The sequence below is a fragment of the Trichechus manatus genome, unplaced genomic scaffold, assembly GCF_000243295.1.
Source record: "Trichechus manatus latirostris isolate Lorelei unplaced genomic scaffold, TriManLat1.0 scaffold00233, whole genome shotgun sequence".
Classification (NCBI taxonomy): Eukaryota; Metazoa; Chordata; class Mammalia; order Sirenia; family Trichechidae; genus Trichechus; species Trichechus manatus.
The window spans coordinates 2859773-2879609 of record NW_004444169.1 but is presented as its reverse complement, the minus strand read 5'-3'; the positions used below and the strand labels follow the sequence as shown (position 1 = coordinate 2879609).

The following is a 19837-nucleotide window of genomic DNA, read 5'->3' as shown; positions in this document are numbered from 1 at the left end:
ACACACACACACACACACACACACACACACACACACAGACACATACACACACACACGCTCCTATAACTTTCAGCCATTTGTCTAAGATGAGCTGTCTCAAGCTCTGCCTCCTTTATCCCAGGTAGCTGAATGGATCTCACCAGGCTGGGCACCCACATTCAACAAGACAATCTGGATTTTCATAAAAGAGCAATATATGGGAGCAGGTACATCCTTATAAGCGTGTAAAGCCCCAGGTCAACTCAAATGGTACAGACCACCCAAAATAATCACACTCGAGAGATGACCATATTGCTGACATCTTTTATAGGCCCTTTTGGGATATCATTAGAGACAAAAATTTCAAAATTATATTTTAATGATATTCATAAAAGCGTAGTAAGGTGCACAGCCCTGTGTCTACCTCCCAAGTGCAGGACCCAGAATGGCTGCCCCCAAGGGAAAGTCCTAGTGGGGAGGGTGTGATTCACATTACGAAAGATTTCCTGACATTATAGGAGTCTCCATGAAGGGAGATGGGGGGAGGCTCACTTTGCACAAGATTTCTTCTCTCTGAAAAAGGCTTCCCTACTTCATAAACTTGAATTTTCATTTGTTGCATTGGGCTTAAAGAGGAGAACACATGCTTTCTTTTTCATCCCCCTCTCTTCATGGCCAACGCAACCTCACACTCCCTGTCAGACTTGCCCAGTTCATTAGCCTTACCCAGCTGGAGGAAGCCACTGCCCAGTCCCGAGAAGCCAGAGCAGATTTCAGAGAAGGTCATGCACCTAATTCAGAACAACATGGCCAGTGAATTTGCTGAGGTGTCGGGATAGGGTACGAGTGCTGAAAGGGCTTCTGACACTGTAGAGGAAAGGGCAAGGGGGGGCACTTTGGAACCAAAGGGACTCTGAATTTAAATTTTAGTGCTGGCACTTGCTGGATCTCTGTGCTTTGTCAAGTAAGTCATGCCCCTTCTCTGAGCCTCAGTGAGATTTTAATATCTACCTCAACAGGTTATCGTGAGGAAGAAATAAAATTATATTTATGTGTTTCTAGCTTGTTATGAGGCCTCATTAAATATTTGGTTTCTTTTCATTATTTCTTCCTCATGCTTCCCTCAGAAACTCTCACCCTTCACAGATATTTTTCCTCTTTTATTTATTTTTATTCATTTTTTATAATCGAATTTGCTTTACTTTTTCTAATGTAAAAGGAATACGACTCATTATAAAATATTCTGCAGAAGACAGGAGACTATAAAGAAGGAAATTTAAATTACTTAGAGTTCCACCACCCACCAGTAACTTTTATTTTCTTTACACACACACATACACACAGCCCCCCTTTAACTCCTCTCCTCAGACACATATTTTTATTATAAATGTGATGGTATTCCACTTGGAGTTTGGTACACTGCTTTGTTTGCTTGACAACGTGACCTAGGCATCATTTCATATCCATAAACATGTTATTGTTGCTAGATGCCTTCGAGTTGGTTCTGACTCACAGCGACCCTAAGTACAAAAGAATGAAACACTGCCTGGTCCTGCGCCATCCTCATAATCGTTGTTATGCTTGAGCCCATTGTTGCAGCCACTGTGTCAATCCATCTCCTTGAGGGTCTTCCTCTTTTTCGCTTACCCTCTACTTTACCAAGCATGATGTCCTTCTCCAGGGACTGATCCTTCCTGATAACATGTCCAAAGTATGTGAGATGAAGTCTCACCATCCTTGTTTTTAAGGAGCATTCTGGCTGTACTTCTTCCAAGACAGATTTGTTCCTTCTTCTGGCAGTCCATGGTATATTCAATATTCTTCGCCCACACCATAATTCAAAGGCATCAATTTTTCTTCAGTCTTCCTTATTCATTGTCCAGCTTTCACATGCATATAAGGTGATTGAAAACACCATGGCTTGGGTCAGGTGCACCTCAGTCCTTGAAGTGACATCTTTGCTTTTTAACACTTTAAAGAGGTCTTTTGCAGCAGATTTGCCCAATGCAATACGTCGTTTGATTTCTTGACTGCTGCTTCCACTAGCATTGATTGTGGATGCAAGTAAAATGAAATCCTTGACGACTTCAATCCTTTCTCCATTTATGATGATGTTGCTTATTGGTCCAGTTGCGAGGATTTTTGTTTTCTTTATGTTGAGGTGTAATCCATACTGAAGGCTGTAGTCTTTGATCTTCATCAGTAAGTACCTCAAGTCCTTCTTGCTTTCAGCAAGCAAGGTTGTGTCATCTGCATGTGGCAGGTTGTTAATGAGTCTTCCTTCAATTCCGATGCCCCATTCTTCATATAGTCCAGCTTCTTGCATTATTTGCTCAGCATACAGATTGAATAAGTATGGTGAAAGGATACAACTCTGAAGCACACCTTTCCTGACTTTAAACCACACAGTATCCCCTTCTTCTGTTTGAATGACTGTCTTTTGATCTTTGCACAGGTTCCTCATGAGCACAATTAAGTGTTCTGGAATTTCCATTCTTTGCAATGTTATCCATTATTTATTATGATCCACACAGTCGAGTGCTTTTGCATAGTCAATAAAACACAGGTAAACATCTTTCTGGTATTCTCTGCTTTCAGCAGTGATCCACCTGACATCAGCAATGATATCCCTTATTCCACATCCTCTTCTGAATCTGGCTTGAATTTCTGGCAAGTCCCCATCAATGTACTGCTGCAATGGCTTTTGAATGATCATCAGCAAAATTTACTTGTGTGTGATATTAATGATATTGTTTGATAATTTCAGCATTCGGTCGGATCACCATTCCTGGGAACAGGCATAAATATGGATCTCTTCCAGTCAGTTGGCCAGGTAGCTGTCTTCCGAATTTCTTGGCATAGACGAGTGAGTGCTTCCAGCACTGCATCTGTTTGTTGAAACATCTCAGTTGGTATTCTGTCAATTCCTGGAGCCTTGTTTTTCACTAATGTCTTCAGTGCAGCTTGGACATCTTCCTTCAGTACCATCGAGTCTTGATAAGTTCTTTAAGTGGAATTTCTTGGTAAAATATGTATATTTTAAAAACTTTTTTAAAAAGTCATTTTTAATTACATGAGTAATTTAAGAAAAAATTATTATAAAAAGTCAAAACATTTCAGATAAGGCTAATAATATTTTCTTTCACCACTACTTCCAATCCCCTTTGCCTCACACAAGATAACCATTTTTACCTTTTTGGATTGTATTATTCTGGAAATTCTTCTTTGGTTTTACATAGATATAAATATACACAAAGGAAATATATATTATTACCTTTTTACATTTGTTTTTACTTAGTGATAGTTTACTATACATATCCTTCTGAGACTTTATCTTTTTTCATTCAACAATATGCCTTGTTAATACGTATAGTGTATATCTACCTCATTTTAAAATGCTTCGTAATATTTGTAGTATGGATTTACCAGAGATATGTAGTTATTCATTATTCCTCTATTGGGTTGCTTCTTCTTCTTCTTTTTTTTTTTTTTGTTATTACTATCAATGGTGCAACAGTCTTCCTTGAATATACCTCCTCGTGCACATAGGCAAGTGTTCTCTAAAATAGACACTAAGAGGTGGAAATGCTAGGGTATGTACATTTTAAATATTAATAAAAACTGACAATTAGCCCTATAAAGTGGCTGGGCTAGTTATGACAGAGTTTCCTTATGCTCACACCCTCTCCAACACTTGATATTATCAAACTTTTAAATCTTTACCAATCTGATGGTGAAAATTTATTTTCCTAATTTGATTTTCCTCAGTTAAGCATTTGTTGAATGAAATTCTACATTTGTTGAATTGTCTGTTCATAATCCTTGCCCATTTTTCTACTAGGTTGAAACATTTTCATAGTAATTTTTCAGAGATATAAAAAAATTCTGGATACTGATCATTTGTCTGTTAAATATGGCACAAATATTTCTGTAGGTATGTCAGCATGTGCATTTTAAAGACTCTTGATACATATTTCCAAACATCCCTCCAATAAAGATGTTACCATTTTACACCTCCAGGAGCCATGTAAGTTGCTATCTGCAACAGTCATGATTTCTGTCTCATGTATAAGGTTCTAGAGTTGAAAGTGCCCTTTGCATACATTTCAATTTATCCTGAAAATAGGGTTGTCCAATTTTGTAGTGACAGTGGTTAAGGAGGTGGGCTCTGAGTCACTTATTTGCTGGCTGCTTACTTGCTGCATGACCTTGGTCAAGTTACTTAACCTCTCTGCTTCAGTTTCCTCATCTTTAAAATGGAGAGTTGTTTTTTTTTTTTCTTAATTAATAGTTTTCAGTGGCACTCTTTATTTATTTCTTTATTTTTGAACATTTTATTGTGGTTAAGGTGAAAGTTTACAGAGCAAATTAGTTTCCCGTTCAACAATTTATACACAGCTGGTTTCGTGACATTGGTTGCAATCCCCCCTCAATGTGTCAGCACTCTCCCCCCTTCCTCCCTGAGTTTCCTGTTTCCATTTGCCCAGCTTTCCTGCCCTTTCCTGACTTCTGAACTTTGCTTTTGGGCAAATGCTGCCCTTTTGGTCTCGTATGGTTGATTGTTCTGAGGTGCACCTTCCTCAGGGATGTTATTGTTCCCTTTATAGGGCTGTCTGTTGTTTGGCTGAGAGGTGATCTCCGGAAGTGGGTGTGCTTCCAAGTTTGAAGGATGTCTAAGGGCCATGGTCTTGGGAGTTCCAATAGTCTCTATCAGACCAGTAAATCTGGTCTTTTTTATGAATTTGAATTTTGTTCTACATTTTTCTCCCACTCTGTCCAGGACCTACTATTGTGATCCAGTCAGAGCAGTCAGCAATGGTAGCCAGGCACCATCTAATTCTTCTGGTCTCAGGCTAGTGGAGGCTGTGGTTCATTGGAGATATTAATATAACTTACCACATAAGATTGTTGTAGGAATAAATGAAATAACACTTATAAAGTTCCTAGAAGAGTGCCTTACACAGAATAGTCACTCATTAAATGTTGACTATAAGAATATAATTAAATATTAGCTATTTTATTATCATTACTATTATATAATACTATTATATTTAATATAACTAAATATCAGCTATTTTCATTATCATCACTACTAAAAAATCCAAACCAACCAAACCCACTGCTGTCGAGTCGATTCCAACTCATAGCGACCCCATAGGGTTTCCAAGGCTGTAAATCTCTATGGAAGCAGACTGCCACATCTTTCTCCCACAGAACTACTGGTGGTTTTGAACTGCTGACCTTTTGGTTAGCAGTCGATCACTGTAACCACTGTGCCATCAGGGCTCCTATCATCACTACTACTACTATTATATCAAATCATGTATATTGATATATTCCAACTCATGGCAACTCCATGTGTGTCAGAGTAGAAATGCGCTACATGGGATTTTCAATAACGGATTTTTTGGAAGTAGATCATCAGGCCTTTCTTTCTAGGTACCTCTGGATGGACTGGTACCTCCAACCTTTTGGTTAGCAGCCAAACACATTAACTGTTTGCACCACCCAGGGACTCCTCCTCCTCCTTCTATTATCATAGTAATAATACTAATATTGCTATGTGCCAGATATTAGTTTGGGTGTATTAAATACTGTTTGTCATCAGATGCTCATAACTCTGCAAGGAAGGGTATTATAGCCCCATTGTACAAATGAGGAAATTAAAACTAAGAGAGAGGATTCATGACTTGCTCAAGGTCACACAACTAGGAAGTGGCAGAACAATAACTAGAAACTAGATCTGTCAATACTCTTTCTGGAAGTAGTGCTTCCAGTAAGGAGGCTGCCACACTAACCTTGGAAAGAGGCATGAGGCCATGCCAAGGGTAGGAAGCCTGAGTGAAAGTGTGGATGAATTACTGAATGAATGGGTGAGTGAGTAAGCAAAGTTGGTTGATTGAAGGAGTAGAGAGTTACTGTGGTCCAGTAAGTCAATGACAAAGTGAATAAATGGATAAATGGAAAGAGAATTAGAGAACTCAAAATCAACAGGATGGATAAGATGTGTACTAGCCAGGAAGAGATTTAAAATGAATTATTTCCATCCCGTCTCTACTCTTGCAGGAAACCACATCTTTGGTTATGACCAGTTTTTCAGGAACAAGATCATGGAGAAGAAACAGGACCATACCTACCGTGTATTCAAGACTGTGAATCGCTGGGCTGATTCATACCCCTTTGCCCAACATTTCTCTGAGGCATCTGTGTCCTCAAAGGATGTGTCTGTCTGGTGCAGTAATGACTACCTGGGCATGAGCAGGCACCCTCGGGTCTTGCAGGCCACACAGTGAGTTGTAAGGTCTGGGTCATGAGCTGTGGGGACATACCCAGAGAGGAACCAAAGCCACACATGGAATGACAAGGCACAGCTGGCAGTGGAAACCAGTTCTACTTATCATCCCTCTTGCTGAAGGTCCTCCAGCATATCTAATCCTTGGATATGGACTAAGTCAGTCAACACGCCATGTTTTCCCAACTTGTGGATATCCAGTGCTATAGAGGAGAAGGATGGGAGGAGACCAAGCAAGGCCCACTCTCCATGATCTCTTAATCTGTCTGGGGGATGAATCTTGCCAAGATGGAGTGTGACCTCCTCTAGAAGGTCTTTCATGCTGCTCAAAATAAACCTAGTTTCTTCCTTCATCCCTGAGTGGCTCCAGCCTGAGAAGAAGGGCCCATGTATCCCTATCTTCCCCCATTCTCCCCTTCCACTTTGTCACATAGGACACAGCTTATATAGCATCACTAAGTCAACATTGACCCCTACCAGGGGTGGGAAACCTAGTCAGTTCCTCAGTGCCTGACAAGAGTTCCTTTTCCTTTCCTCCCTTCTGTTTTCTCCTGGTCAGGGAGACGCTGCAGCGTCATGGAGCTGGAGCTGGTGGCACCCGCAACATCTCAGGCACGAGTAAGTTTCATGTGGAGCTTGAGCAGGAGCTAGCTGAGCTGCACCAGAAGGATTCAGCCCTGCTCTTCTCCTCCTGCTTTGTGGCCAATGACTCTACTCTCTTCACCTTGGCCAAGATCCTTCCAGGTGAGCCTGAGGACTGAGCTTGGCTCAGGACTGGTGTCCTGCACTATAGCATCCAGCCTCACTATGTCCATCACTTCTTTCCTCTCTTCTGAGCTCACTTGCTCCCATTTCTCTTGCTACTTACCCACCTTGCACACCCTCAACACTGGGTAACTATAACTGCTTTCTTCCCTTCTGTACCTAGGCTGAGGAACACTACTGGGAAATAAGGTAACATCATAAATTGATCACCCTCCAACTCACCTGGGCTCTTAACTCTCTTAAACAGTCCTTTTATGTCTCCAAAGCAGTTTCTTCAAACCTTCTTCTCAAACCTCTGACTACCTCCTCCTTCACTCTTAGCAAATAACTTCACCTCATATTTTACAAAGAAAATGGAAGCCACCAGACAGGAGCTCCTTTAACTTATTGCCACCATATACAAACTTATCGATTGTTCATCTACCTTTCCCTCATTCTTTCCTTTTTCAATGGAAAGAGTATCTCTCCTTCTACCTAAAGTTATTCCCTTCACCTGTAAACTGGATTTCACCTTCCTGGCTCCCACTCTCTAGAGAATAATGTCCTCAACTCATATGCCTGTAGTCCTTCCATCATAGCCCCAACCCTGGATGAATACAACTCTCCACCTTGTCTATGTCCATCCGGGGCTCACACAATTGATCAGATGGGAGCCACAAAAAATTCATGGTCCCCAGCCTCTACTGGTCCCTCTAAGCTGCCTGGCAATCCTATTTCCCCAGTTAGTTCTCCAAGTCTCCACAGAAGCTTTACCAAACCCTCATTATCCTCAGCCTTCCCACACCTCTGCCACCCTCACCCTCAGCATAAGACCTCACCTCTTACTGTACTGAAAATAGAAGACCCAAGAAAGGCGTGTCTTCAATTCCTTGCTACAAACTACCTGCAAAATCATGAGCATCTCCACCCGTCCTCTCCTTGTTCCTTCCCTCCTGTCACAGTGGAAGAAGTGCCCTTTTTCCTACTGACTAATCCTCCCACTGGTACTGTGTGTCGCATTCCCTGCTACCTCCTCAAGAACCTTGGTCTTCCATTTCCTCTCTCCCTCCTGTATCTTCATCTTCTTCCCCTCTACTGACTTGGCCTTTAAACATGTTCAAGTCTCTTGCATCTTTTTTTAAAAAAAAGCCTCAATCCCTCATCATACTGCCCTATCTCTCTCCTTCCTGTAACAGGCAAACTGCTTGAGAGATGTTTTCACATTTGCTGTCTACTTCCTCACCTTCTGCTGATTCTTTAATACACTGTAAACACCCCCATTACTTCTCAGGAACTTTTTCCAACACCACTCACAATCTCCAACTAAACGCAATAGCTTTGGGAATTTTTTTTTCTTTCAAGCTCCTTCTCAACCATTAGAATTCAACTTCTTTCCATGTCTACTGCCACCATCCTAGCCTAGACTACCATCATTTTCTTGATTTCACTTTTGCTCTTCTCCTACAATCTATGCACAGCAGTCAGAATGGGTCCCCGTTGACCTTAGGACCAAACCCAAACCCCTTATCATGGCTTCTAATGCCCTCAATATTCTGGACTCTACTTACCTCTTCAGTCTTATCTTTTGACACCATCCTTCTCACTCATTCAGGAATATATTTATTCACATACTCATTCACTCACTTATAATTCAGTCATTTGTTTATTCATTCATTCAAGAAGTGTTTACTTAGCATCTACTGTATTCTTGGCCATATGTTAGGTACCGGGGACAGAAAGATGAAAAGATGTAAGACACTCTTAGTATAATTGTCCTTCAAGGTATGTCCTCCAGAAATCCATGCCTGATTTTCCCAGGCAAAAGTGATTCCTTACTCCTAAGAAAAGCCACAGTTCCCTGATGTCAGTGCATTTTTGGAGAGGTTAGGAATCAACTCTCCTTATCAATTCTCCACCCACATCTACACTCCTAGCATTGTGCAGTAAAAAGCCCCGCATTCCTCAGATCCTGGAGAAAGTCCTACCTCTCTCTGGACCTTAGCTTCCCACCCCCTTACACCAAAGGGGCTGGATTCTGTGGTCACTAATGGCCCTTCCAGTTCTGACATGTTTCAAGCTGTGAAAACCTAGTAAGTACCCAGCCCTTTAACTATAAGCAGAGAGATGTTATCTGGAAGAGGTTGGATTTCATCTAGGCCAGGAAGAATCTAGGATCCGTCTAAGTCAACAAGCATTCCCTGGTATAAACCCCTTTCCAAGACTTGATCTTATGTGTTGGAAGACCAAGAGCCCTGTCCTCAGGAAACCCCAGAGCTTCCTGGGAAATTAAATTTTCCTTCATCCTAATACAATCATAGGCCAGACCAGGGTTAGATATGACTTGAGGGAAGGATGTAGGGGTTAGAAGTTCAGGGAGGGGGAGTTCTTTCAAGGGAGGGGGTGATGTCATGAAGGCTTCCAGAGAAGGAAGAAGCAGAGCAACATCTTCAAACAGTGGAGAGGATTGGCTCTCCGCTCTTTCCAGGTCAGTCATGAGATTCAAGTCAGAGTACTGGGACAGAAGCTTAAGAGTTATGTATCTGTTTTTTTAGGGTGCATCTTATACTCAGATGCAGGCAATCATGCTTCCATGATCCAAGGTATCCGCAACAGTGGAGCAGCCAAGTTTGTGTTCCGGCACAATGACCCTGACCACCTGAAGAAACTTATAAAAAAGTCTAATCCAGAAACACCCAAAATTGTGGCCTTTGAAACTGTTCACTCCATGGATGGTATGTACATATGTGAGTGTATGTTTACTAGTATTGGTCTCACAAAAACCATAATGATAATAATAATAATGTTTAGAGTGCTTATTATGTGCCAAACAAATTTCTTAGTGTTTTCCATGTATTAATTCACTTAATCTTCACAATTCTATGAAGTGTTATTATTTCCATTTTTTTATATGACACTGAAGCACAAATAAGTTCAGTAACTTACCTAAGGTCACACAACTAGTAAATACAGGCATGACTAGTATGCTCATCTTACAGATAAAGAAACTAAAGTTCAGAGACAGCATAAAAATTGTCTTGGGTAGATCAGCAAATTGGTGCCAAAGTGAGTATTTGCACCCTATGATGTATAATTCCAAGTCTCTCATGCTACACTTCCCCCATTAGAAATGACGTGCAGACCAATCATTCCAGTTCCTGGTTTCTGCAATGGAAAATTTCAGAAACCATTGCCTGGGATTTTTTTCAAGATCCAGCACTAAGCATTGGAGCCAAAACAGGTTTTCAGGTCAGACAGATTTGAAATCCTATCTACCAAGGTTCAACTCCTACCTCTGGCACTACCTCTGGCTGTATAAGTTAACTCTTTAACATTCTGAGCCTCAATTTTCCCCAAGGTAAAATAAATATCTAGCTGTAAGAATTAGAGATGATTGGAGCCATCCCATTTAATATGCTTTAAGTAGAAATAAATGGCTTTTACCCTTCTACCTCCTATCTTCCCCCAACTGAAACAATGCTCAAATCTTTCTAGTGCTGGCCGTTTTGAGTAGAAATTAGGTATTCTAAACATTCCTTTTGTCACACCCAACCAGACCAGCCACAGGAGTGGTTTGGAGGGGCACAAGTCGGATTCAAAAAAAAAAAAACAAGAGGCAGAAAAAGCCAGGTTGATCAGATCTAGCTTTTATTAGGGAACTTACAGAGGTCAGTGCCAAGATTTCTGCAACTGACAGGGATGAGCCGAGTCACCTGGGTAGAGGTCCACACATGGCATTCTGAGGTGGGGGTTTATATCCTTAGTGCTTATGTGCAAGGACATGTGCAAGGAACCCAGGAAAAAAACATGTTTAATCTATGATGGATGGGGTTGTTTTTGTACTAGTTAATGGGTTCCAATTGACATTACCATGAAGCCAAGTGTTTGGTGTCGTTTTTCCTGGCCCAGTCATTGCTCAGTAAGGTACTCTGGTTCTCTCTCAGAGTCCTTTGTGGGCAGGATCCATCTTGTATTGTTCATGGCCCTTGTCTTAGTCATCCAGTGCTGCTACAACAGAAGTACCACAAGTGGATGGCTTTAACAAAGAGAAATTTATTTCTTCACAGTAAAGTAGGCTAAAAGTCCAAATTCAGGGCGTCAGCTCCAGGGGAAAGCTTTTTCTCTCTGTTGGCCTTCTTCTCTTCGGTGTTCCCCCGGACTAGGAGCTTCTCTGAGCAGGGACCCTGATCCAAAGGATGGGCTCTGCTCCCGGAACTGCTTTCTTGATGGTATGAGGTCCCCCTGTCTCTCTGCTTGCTTCCCTTTCCTTTTATCTCTTGAGAGATGAAAGGTGGTGCAGGCCACACCCCAGGGAAACTCCATTTACACTGGATGTGACCTGGGTAAAGGTGGTGTTACAATCCCACCCTAATCCTCTTTAACATAAAATTACAATCACAAAATGGAGGCCAACCACACAATTCTGGGAATCATGGCCCAGCCAAATTGATACACACATTTTTGGGGGGACATAATTCAAACCAAGACAGCCCTCTAACCCCTTCCAGATTTATTTAAGGGAATGAGTCCTCACTTCATTCCAAATTTGTCACCTTTCCAACTGAAACAAGGGCAAGTCTATAGTATTTCCTGATTTAGCCAACTGAAGTGCCATTAGCATCATGTAGTGGTTATGCACACAGGTTCTGGAGCCAGGCTAACCACTTTTAAATCCCAGAATGGCAACTTACTAGCTTGGGAAAGTTTCTTAAGTGCTCTGTGTTTCAGCTGCCTTATTTGAAAAATATAGGTGATAATAATAGAGTAGCTGTGAGAATTACATGAGTTAATACATGTAAGAAACTTAGTCCCATTCCCACATTTCTACAACTGACAAAGTAAAACTATCCTATTTTTATATTTCTACCATTGAGATTATTCTAATTCCTTATTTCTCTAGTTGAAACCATGTTGGGACCATTATACTTCCTTACATTTGCAAATGAATGGTACCTCACTGATTGGTGGAAACTACCTAAACTATCAATCCTAGGGCTGAATTTCTCCCATTGAAATGATGCCTGAGCCATCACACTGTCTTCATTGTATCAGGCCCCACTTCCTGTGGCTGGCTTCCTCAGGTTGTCCCACGAAGTTGCTCATATTCTTTAATCCTTCCCTGGAGCTCCTGTACTACCTGAAGAAAGTTTCTTCTGTATCCCAACTCCCTGCACCTCAGCAGTTTCCAGGGAGTGGAGAGGAATGGGGAGTGGCAGAAGGTGTGGGTTCTTGTATATATAAAGTAGCCACAAAGTCTCTGTACATGAGATTCATGGACATTTCAAGACCTTGTCAACAACTGTCAGCATCAAAGATGTTTAGAATAACATGGAGAAAGTAATAAATTCGTGTGGGAATGAAGAGGAACATACAGATTAGTTCTAACATGCTTTCATAGGGACTTTGTGGTCATTCCCTAGATTGAGACCGAGCCTGTGAGAGGGAAGCCCTCAGGGATCCATATGGAGAGAAACACACTCCCACAGAGACACGTAGAAAAGACATCGAGAGACAGAGGCACACAGAAACTCAGAGATACAGAGGTACAGAGAAAGAAAGCCTGAAGCAGAGAGATTGTCAGAGAGGCAGACAGAAAGGGATATAAATAGTGGGGTGGGGGGAGGAGGGAGAGAGAGACAGAGAGAAAGGTAGAGACTGAAACATAGACACATAAAACAAAGATAGACATAACGCAAAAAGAAAGATAGTAACAGAAAGCCAGAAAGATGGAAACAAGGAGGGCCAGTCAATAATAAAGATATTGACAGGGTTACTAACAGCACTGGGCTGAGGGATGAATGGTGCTATTAGGACTGCATTAATCTGGAGCAAAAAGTGACTTTTTACAATTTATTTAAACAAAGGCATCATATAGGCTAGTGTCAACTCTAGATGAGATACATAGACTTTAAGGAAAAACACCAAAGGAGGCAGAGATAGGCTGACAAATGCAGAAACAGAAAGACAGACGTCAGAATGAAGTAAAAAGAGAAAGACAGAGAACTGCAATACACACACATAGCTAGGGTAGAGATAGGGTGAAGGCATTCATGGCATATAAAGAAGTTTGGAATCACCACAAATGAGGGTGTACACCCTCCTCCCTCTCTACAACTCTCTTTTCCACCCAAAGGAGGGATGCACAGCAAATTCCACACTGGAGATGGAGCTGGAAAAGTGTTACAATCCCTTACCTTTGTCCCTTGACTTTGCTCAGGTGCCATCTGTCCACTTGAGGAGATGTGTGATGTGGCCCACCAGTACGGGGCCCTCACCTTTGTGGATGAGGTCCATGCTGTAGGACTGTATGGATCACGGGGTGCTGGGATTGGGGAGCGTGATGGAATCATGCACAAGATTGACATTGTCTCTGGAACTCTTGGTGAGTAAGTGCCTTGGGCTTCCCTTATATACAACCCAAAGAGGAGGTCCCTGCAGGGCCTCTCTCCTCCTCCTTCCCAAAACTGCAGGATCTCTTTGGGTAGAATTCAGAGCCCCACCCGTGTCCTTCTGGATTCTTTCCCTCTACCTCCACTCTACTGCAGAATTCCTGAGAAAGTCTGGGAGGGTTCTTTGAGAAGACCCCACCCCTGAGCTGGGCCAAATAGCCAGGTTCAACTTGAGTAAGTAGAGAGCTGTGTTTCTCAACCCCTCCTCCACACCACTCCCAAGCTTCATTTAAGCTCCACTCTTGGCCCTAACTAACTGAGGGTCCCCACCCAGCTCCTGCCTATCTAGTCATTGCATATGGCAGGCCTTGAAGGTCTTATCTCAAAGCAGTGGAATTATCAGCTCTGTCTGCCTTGTCATGGACAGGAGAGATGAGCAGAGGCCTAGGATGGGAACCTGGAGCCCCACATTCTGGTTTGCCTCCTTATGTTACCTGGGGCATGTTCCTGTTCCTCTGGGGGCTGATTATGGGGACTGTGCGTATCCCCTTCCTCTCTGTCTCCAGGCAAGGCCTTTGGCTGTGTGGGTGGCTACATAGCCAGCACCCGAGACTTGGTGGACATGGTGCGCTCTTATGCTGCGGGCTTCATCTTCACCACTTCATTGCCCCCCATGGTGCTCTCTGGTGCTCTGGAGTCTGTGCGGCTCCTTAAGGGAGAGGAAGGCCAAATCCTGAGGCGGACCCACCAGCGCAATGTCAAGCACATGCGCCAGCTACTAATGGACAGGGGCCTTCCTGTCATCCCCTGCCCCAGCCACATCATCCCTATCCGGGTGAGTGCCCCACCCTGTCCATTGTCCTCCCCACTTATCTCTTCTGGAAGCCTTCCTACTCCCAGCAACAGGTTATTTGCTTCTGCCATCAACTCACTGCTTTCCTGTTAACCATCTTCCTTACTGCCAGCTTTGTTCCCCTTTTGAAAAATTATCAGCCATTCTGGATCAACCAGTCTCCCTCTTTTGCATTAGCTATTATCACATGCATATTAGACTATCCTGACCCTCACAATATTGAGTACCCATGGCCTATAGTTTAGTGTTTTCAAACTGTAGATCAAGACCATTAGGGGGTCATGAAATCGACTTAGTGGGTTATAAATATCATTTAAAAAAAAAAGAAATAGAATAGAAAATGTTGGAGTACATCACACATAGTAAAGGTATCACTTTGTGAGAAATGTGTTTCAGTTTTGCATATGTGCATACTGAGGACTAAAGTCAAAAAAGTAAAATCAAAAGCCATGGAACTAGCTGCTATTTTGGATTCCCAACCACGTTTCAGTGTTTACTGCCTTCAAAAATGAACTGCTAATTCTTTCTTAAATGGCATCTATTTGTATGTCAGTGAGTTGGGGTGTGGGAAGGACCCTTTTTTTTTGTGACTATTTTATGGATGAGAAAGAAACAGTCATTGCTTTTTGGGGTAACCCAATATTCTCTTGAAAGACTGTTTTTTAAAGTATCTGTTTTTTGATTAACCCAGTGACAGTACCCGAGGTGGCTGAGGAGTGGGGTTTAATCTTCTCAGCCCAAATTAACATACCAGCTAAGTAAAACCAGTGTGCTTGCTATGCAAATAGCTTCAAGACAAGGCCCCTGGCACCACCTCCATCCCACTCCCTTCAAACCAGATTGCTGCCTCTGAGTCCCTCCTTGATTGAAATTCTGGAGCTGCCACTAAGCTCCTTATGAAAACTTCTGTCCCCAAATCCACTGGTGTTCCTTGACCTGGTTCCCTCTACCTGCTTAATGGATCTGGTGAGGGTGGGGCCAGGATGTCAGATTCTAACAGGTCTTTATCCTGAGCCTAGGTGGGTGATGCAGCGCTAAACAGCAAGATTTGTGATCTCCTGCTCGCCAAGCATGGCATCTATGTGCAAGCCATCAACTACCCAACTGTCCCCCGGGGTGAGGAGCTGCTGCGCCTGGCGCCCTCCCCCCACCACAGCCCTCAGATGATGGAAGATTTTGTGGGTAAGTCCCCAGCACTCCCCACCCCTCAGCCCCAGGATTTGAAGAATATGATAGATGCTGTTCAGTTTAAGAAGTGTTTCTTCAACATCTGTTGTGTGCCAGGCCCTATATTAGGGTCACAATGTAGGGCTCCAGTTTGGTTGGGGAGGCCATAGTGGACAAACAATGGCATCAAGGGATTACTACTGCTCAACAAAGGTGGTGCATGGGGGAGTTGTGGGAACAGAGAGGAGGGGCCTGACCCAGCCTGTGGGATTCAAGGCAGGCTTCCTAGTGGAGGTGATACCTGAGCTGAGTCTTGCAAGGTGTGTGGGACTAGACCAGTAGAAGGAAGAGGGCATGGAAGAGGTAGTCCTAGCAGAGGGAAGAGCATGAATGAAGGTAAGGAGGAGGGTGAGAACCAGCCTGGGATATATCAAGAACAAGAAGCAGGTGTTACTGAAATATAGGGTGGTAAGAATGGAGTAGGGGAGAGGAGTGTCCAGCTATGAGTCTACAGAGACAATGCCAGGCAGGGGCCAGATTGAGAGCCTTGTAGAACTAAGTACATTTGAGTTTTACCCTGAAAGATGCCAGTTTAGTTAATTTACCTAATGTTTACTGGATTTCTGTTGGGTGAAGTTTTTAGCACGGGGATTGGCGTATAGCAGGTGCTCCTTCCAGGCCTGTTGGATGAAAGACATGTAGACAAGTCCTTTGAACAGCTGATAGTCTAGCAGAGGAGACAGATACAGACATGAATGGTCCTGGTCCAGTGTAATGAGCTCCAGTGCTCTAGGAGCTGGAGAGACAGCTCATTTATGGCTAGAGAGGGTGAGGAGGGTGAAATTAGGGAGGTGTTATAGGTGATGAAGTCCTTGTGCTGTACCTTGAAGGACATGTGGATATGGGGTAAAAACATTCCAGAAGAAGGGAATTCCATGAGCAAAGACCTAGCCATAGGAAAACAGAGGGCATATATTGGCAAGTTAATAATGTTTGGCTGGAGCATAGGCAGCGTGAGAGCTCAAGGAAGACAAGATACGTAGGTGCCATTCATTCATTCACTCAAAAATGTTAAATAATGCTGGCTAACATTTATTAAGCACTTACCAAGTGCCAGGCACTGTTCTAAACACTTTATATGTATTGACTCATCTAATCCTCACAACAACCTCATGAGATAGGGATACTATTACTATAATGTCCATTGTATACGTCTGAAAATTTAGGCACAAAAATACATAACCACTGGTCCAAAGACACATAGATACTAGGTTTGAACTGGGGAATCTGACTCTAACCTCCATGGTCATAACCATTAGACTCTACTGCCTCTCGGAGCTGATGATTCAGACTTCCAGACCCTTTGTTCACTCTTGTCTGCTGCTCTGGGCTTCAATTATAGAGCTCTCAGTACTCTTAGTTCTCTGAGTGCCCACTTACGCTGAGCCTTTGCAGGAGAGATATATGAGAAGTATACACCATGACTTTACCTGTCCCTTAACCCCACAGCCAACTCATCCTGAGATCCTGCCAATGCTCTCTACAATCTCTCTCAAATCTATACTCTTTTCTCCACTACCATTTCTGTAATCCATGTCAACATGACACCCTCCTAACTGGTTTTGCTGCTTCTCTAATTCCTTCTCCATACTGACAATCAGAGATTTTTCCAAAAGTGCAAATCTGACCATATTGCTCCCTTGCTTAAACCTCTTCATGGTTCCCTATTGTCTGGACTCTAGAGCAGTGGTCTCCAAGGTGAGGTATGCAAGATGATCCATAGGGTAAGGAAATAGAATATTTTAATTATATGATTGTTTTTTACCTTAAAAAATAGGAAATTAAGCATTACTGATATTGATCTTTAATATACAGATTGACAATGACACACATATATAGTACATAAATAAATATACACAAATCATAAGTACATGCCAAAATGTTTGTACTGATAGGGATGTGCAGTCCAAAGTTTGGAGACCACTGACCTATAGAGTTGAAGATCTTTAGCATGGCATTCAGTGCCTTCCAAATGATGACCCCTATGCCCTCACCTCTTCCCTGCATTCATTTTACTTCTCTAGCTACACTGATGTGTAGTTCCAGCATTTTGCTTTGCTTTCTTACCTCTAGGTCTTTGCTAATACCATTCCTTTCTGATTGGAATGCCTTTCCTCCCCCTTACTCTGGCTTACTTCTCTTCATCTTCTAGACCTAACTCAGGCATCCCTTCGTTCATTCTTTCAACAAATATTTATTGAGTGCCTACTGTATGTTAGACACTGTTCTAGGCATTGGGGATACTGTAGTAAACAAAATAGACACAAAATCCCTACCCTTGTGGAATTTACATCTTAGAGGAAGGAGACAGACAATAAAATTTTTTTTAAAAAAGCAGATTATATACAGTGCTAATTTTAAGTGCTATGGAAAAACATTGAGCAGGATAAGGGGAATAGGAAGTGCTGGAGGCAGGAGCTAGGGCGGGGACAGTTTGGAGGAGGGTTGTAGTATTAAATAGAGTGGTAAGAGTAGACACCGTTGAAGTAACACTTGAGCAAAGATTTGAAGTTGGTGAAGGTGTTAGCTGTGCATATATCTAAGGGAAGGGCATCCCAGGCAGCAGGAATAGCCTAAGGCAGGAAAAACCCTAAGACAGGAGTATTGCTTTCGTATTTGAGGAACAATAAGGAAAGGAGTGTGGATGGAGTGGTGTAAGCAAGTGGGAAAGTGATAGAAAATTGAGGAGAAAGAGGTAATGTGAGGCCACGTTGTTGGAGGCCATTGGAAGGATTTTGGATTTTTCTCTGAAATGGAGAGCCTTTGGAAGGATTTGAGCAGAGAAGTGACATAATCTGACCCAGGTTTTAACAGAATCTCTGTTTGTTAAGAATAAAACTGAAGGGTGGAAGGGGACTACTGTAATAATTCCAGGTGAGAGATGATGATGGCACAGACATGATGGTAGCAATGAAGATGATAAGAAGTGGTCAGATTTTGAAGATGCAGACAATATTTACTGATAGATTGAATGTGGGTTGGGAGAGAAAAAGAAAAATAAAGGATAAGCTCTGAAATTTTTAGACTGAGTAACTGGAGTTGCCATCAACTGAGATGGGGATGGCTGCAACTAGAGCAGGCTTGGTGGAGGACAGGGAGATCAGTAGCTCAGTTGTGCTCAAGTTAAGAGATGTCTATTAGACAGCCAGGTAGAGATGTAGAGAGGCAGTTGGATATACAAGTCTGGAGTTCAGGAGAGAGGACTGGGCTGGAGAGGAAAATTTCAGAATCATCAGTATATAGATGGTGTTTAAAGCCATCAGACTAGGTAAGATCACCCAAGGTGTAAGCATAGAAAGGGCTAAGGACCAAGCCCTGGTGCACACCTGAGGCACTTCCTGTAGCTGTCAGGTTCCCTCCTCTGGGTTCCCCTATTCCTAGGTACACCCCCACCAGACTTTCTGGTCACAGCACTAATGACCCTGTGGTTACTGCCAGCGTCATCTTCCTCATTAGGCTTGGAGTTTCCAATCAAATGGATTAATTTCTGAGTCCACAACATGTCCTGTACTTAGGAGTGTACCAGGCCAGGACAGTATGGCTTCAAACTGTGTCAAATGAGTGTTTTCTAATGTTTTATACATCACAGCACATACAGACAAATGGTAACATTCATGGCACACACTGGAGCAAACCGAGGTTACTACTGGTCCCATGGCACCTTGAAGGGCTGAGGGGATCAATATTTTTGAGTATCTGTACCGTGACACAAGGATTAGGAAGCCTATTCTAACCAATTCCTTCCCTCCCCTCCCCTACCACCTTCAGAAAAGCTGCTGGTGGCATGGACTGAGGTGGGGCTGCCCCTCCAAGATGTGTCTATGGCTGCCTGCAATTTCTGTCACCGCCCTGTGCACTTCGAGCTCATGAGTGAATGGGAACGTTCCTACTTTGGGAACATGGGGCCCCAGTATGTCACCACCTATGCCTGAGAAACCAGCTGCCTGGGATCCCGACCCCACCTGCACTTCACTTGGGCTGGACCTCCTTTCTGCTTCACTGTGTGCCTCTAGCTGACTTGAACCTCAAAATAAAGAGCAAACTGCAACACTTGTAGGTAGCTCTTTGTTGGACACAGGCAACTGCACTAGGCCTGACCTCTTCAGAGAAGTGACAGTCATGAGGGAACCATAGACCACTTGTTGGTCTGACCACCCCATTTTACTGATAGATAAACAGACCCAGAAAAAGAAAATGGCCAAAAACCACAGTGAGCTGCACAAAGAGCTGGGGTGCTTGGCAATTTATGAGATAACTCTTTCCCAATGGTTTCAATAAAAATATAGGGATTGACTCTTTACTGGTAAACCAGGAAACCTGGGCCTCACATAGCCCCTGAAGTCAGGAGACAAGGTC

The 19837-nt window shown here is 42.9% G+C and overlaps 1 protein-coding gene across 1 annotated transcript in view; it reads left to right on the top strand.

Moving 5' to 3' along the window:
- Positions 1-19531, top strand: part of ALAS2 (5'-aminolevulinate synthase 2) — a 29226-nt gene extending 9695 nt beyond the window's left edge. The window contains exons 4-10 of the mRNA XM_004389139.1: positions 6046-6268; positions 6831-7015; positions 9568-9747; positions 13230-13394; positions 13968-14236; positions 15274-15436; positions 19250-19531. Coding sequence (XP_004389196.1) covers positions 6046-6268; positions 6831-7015; positions 9568-9747; positions 13230-13394; positions 13968-14236; positions 15274-15436; positions 19250-19413 — 1349 coding nt within the window. The 3' untranslated portion in view covers positions 19414-19531. The remainder of the gene's footprint in view (positions 1-6045; positions 6269-6830; positions 7016-9567; positions 9748-13229; positions 13395-13967; positions 14237-15273; positions 15437-19249) is intronic.
- Positions 19532-19837: the final 306 nt, after the last annotated feature.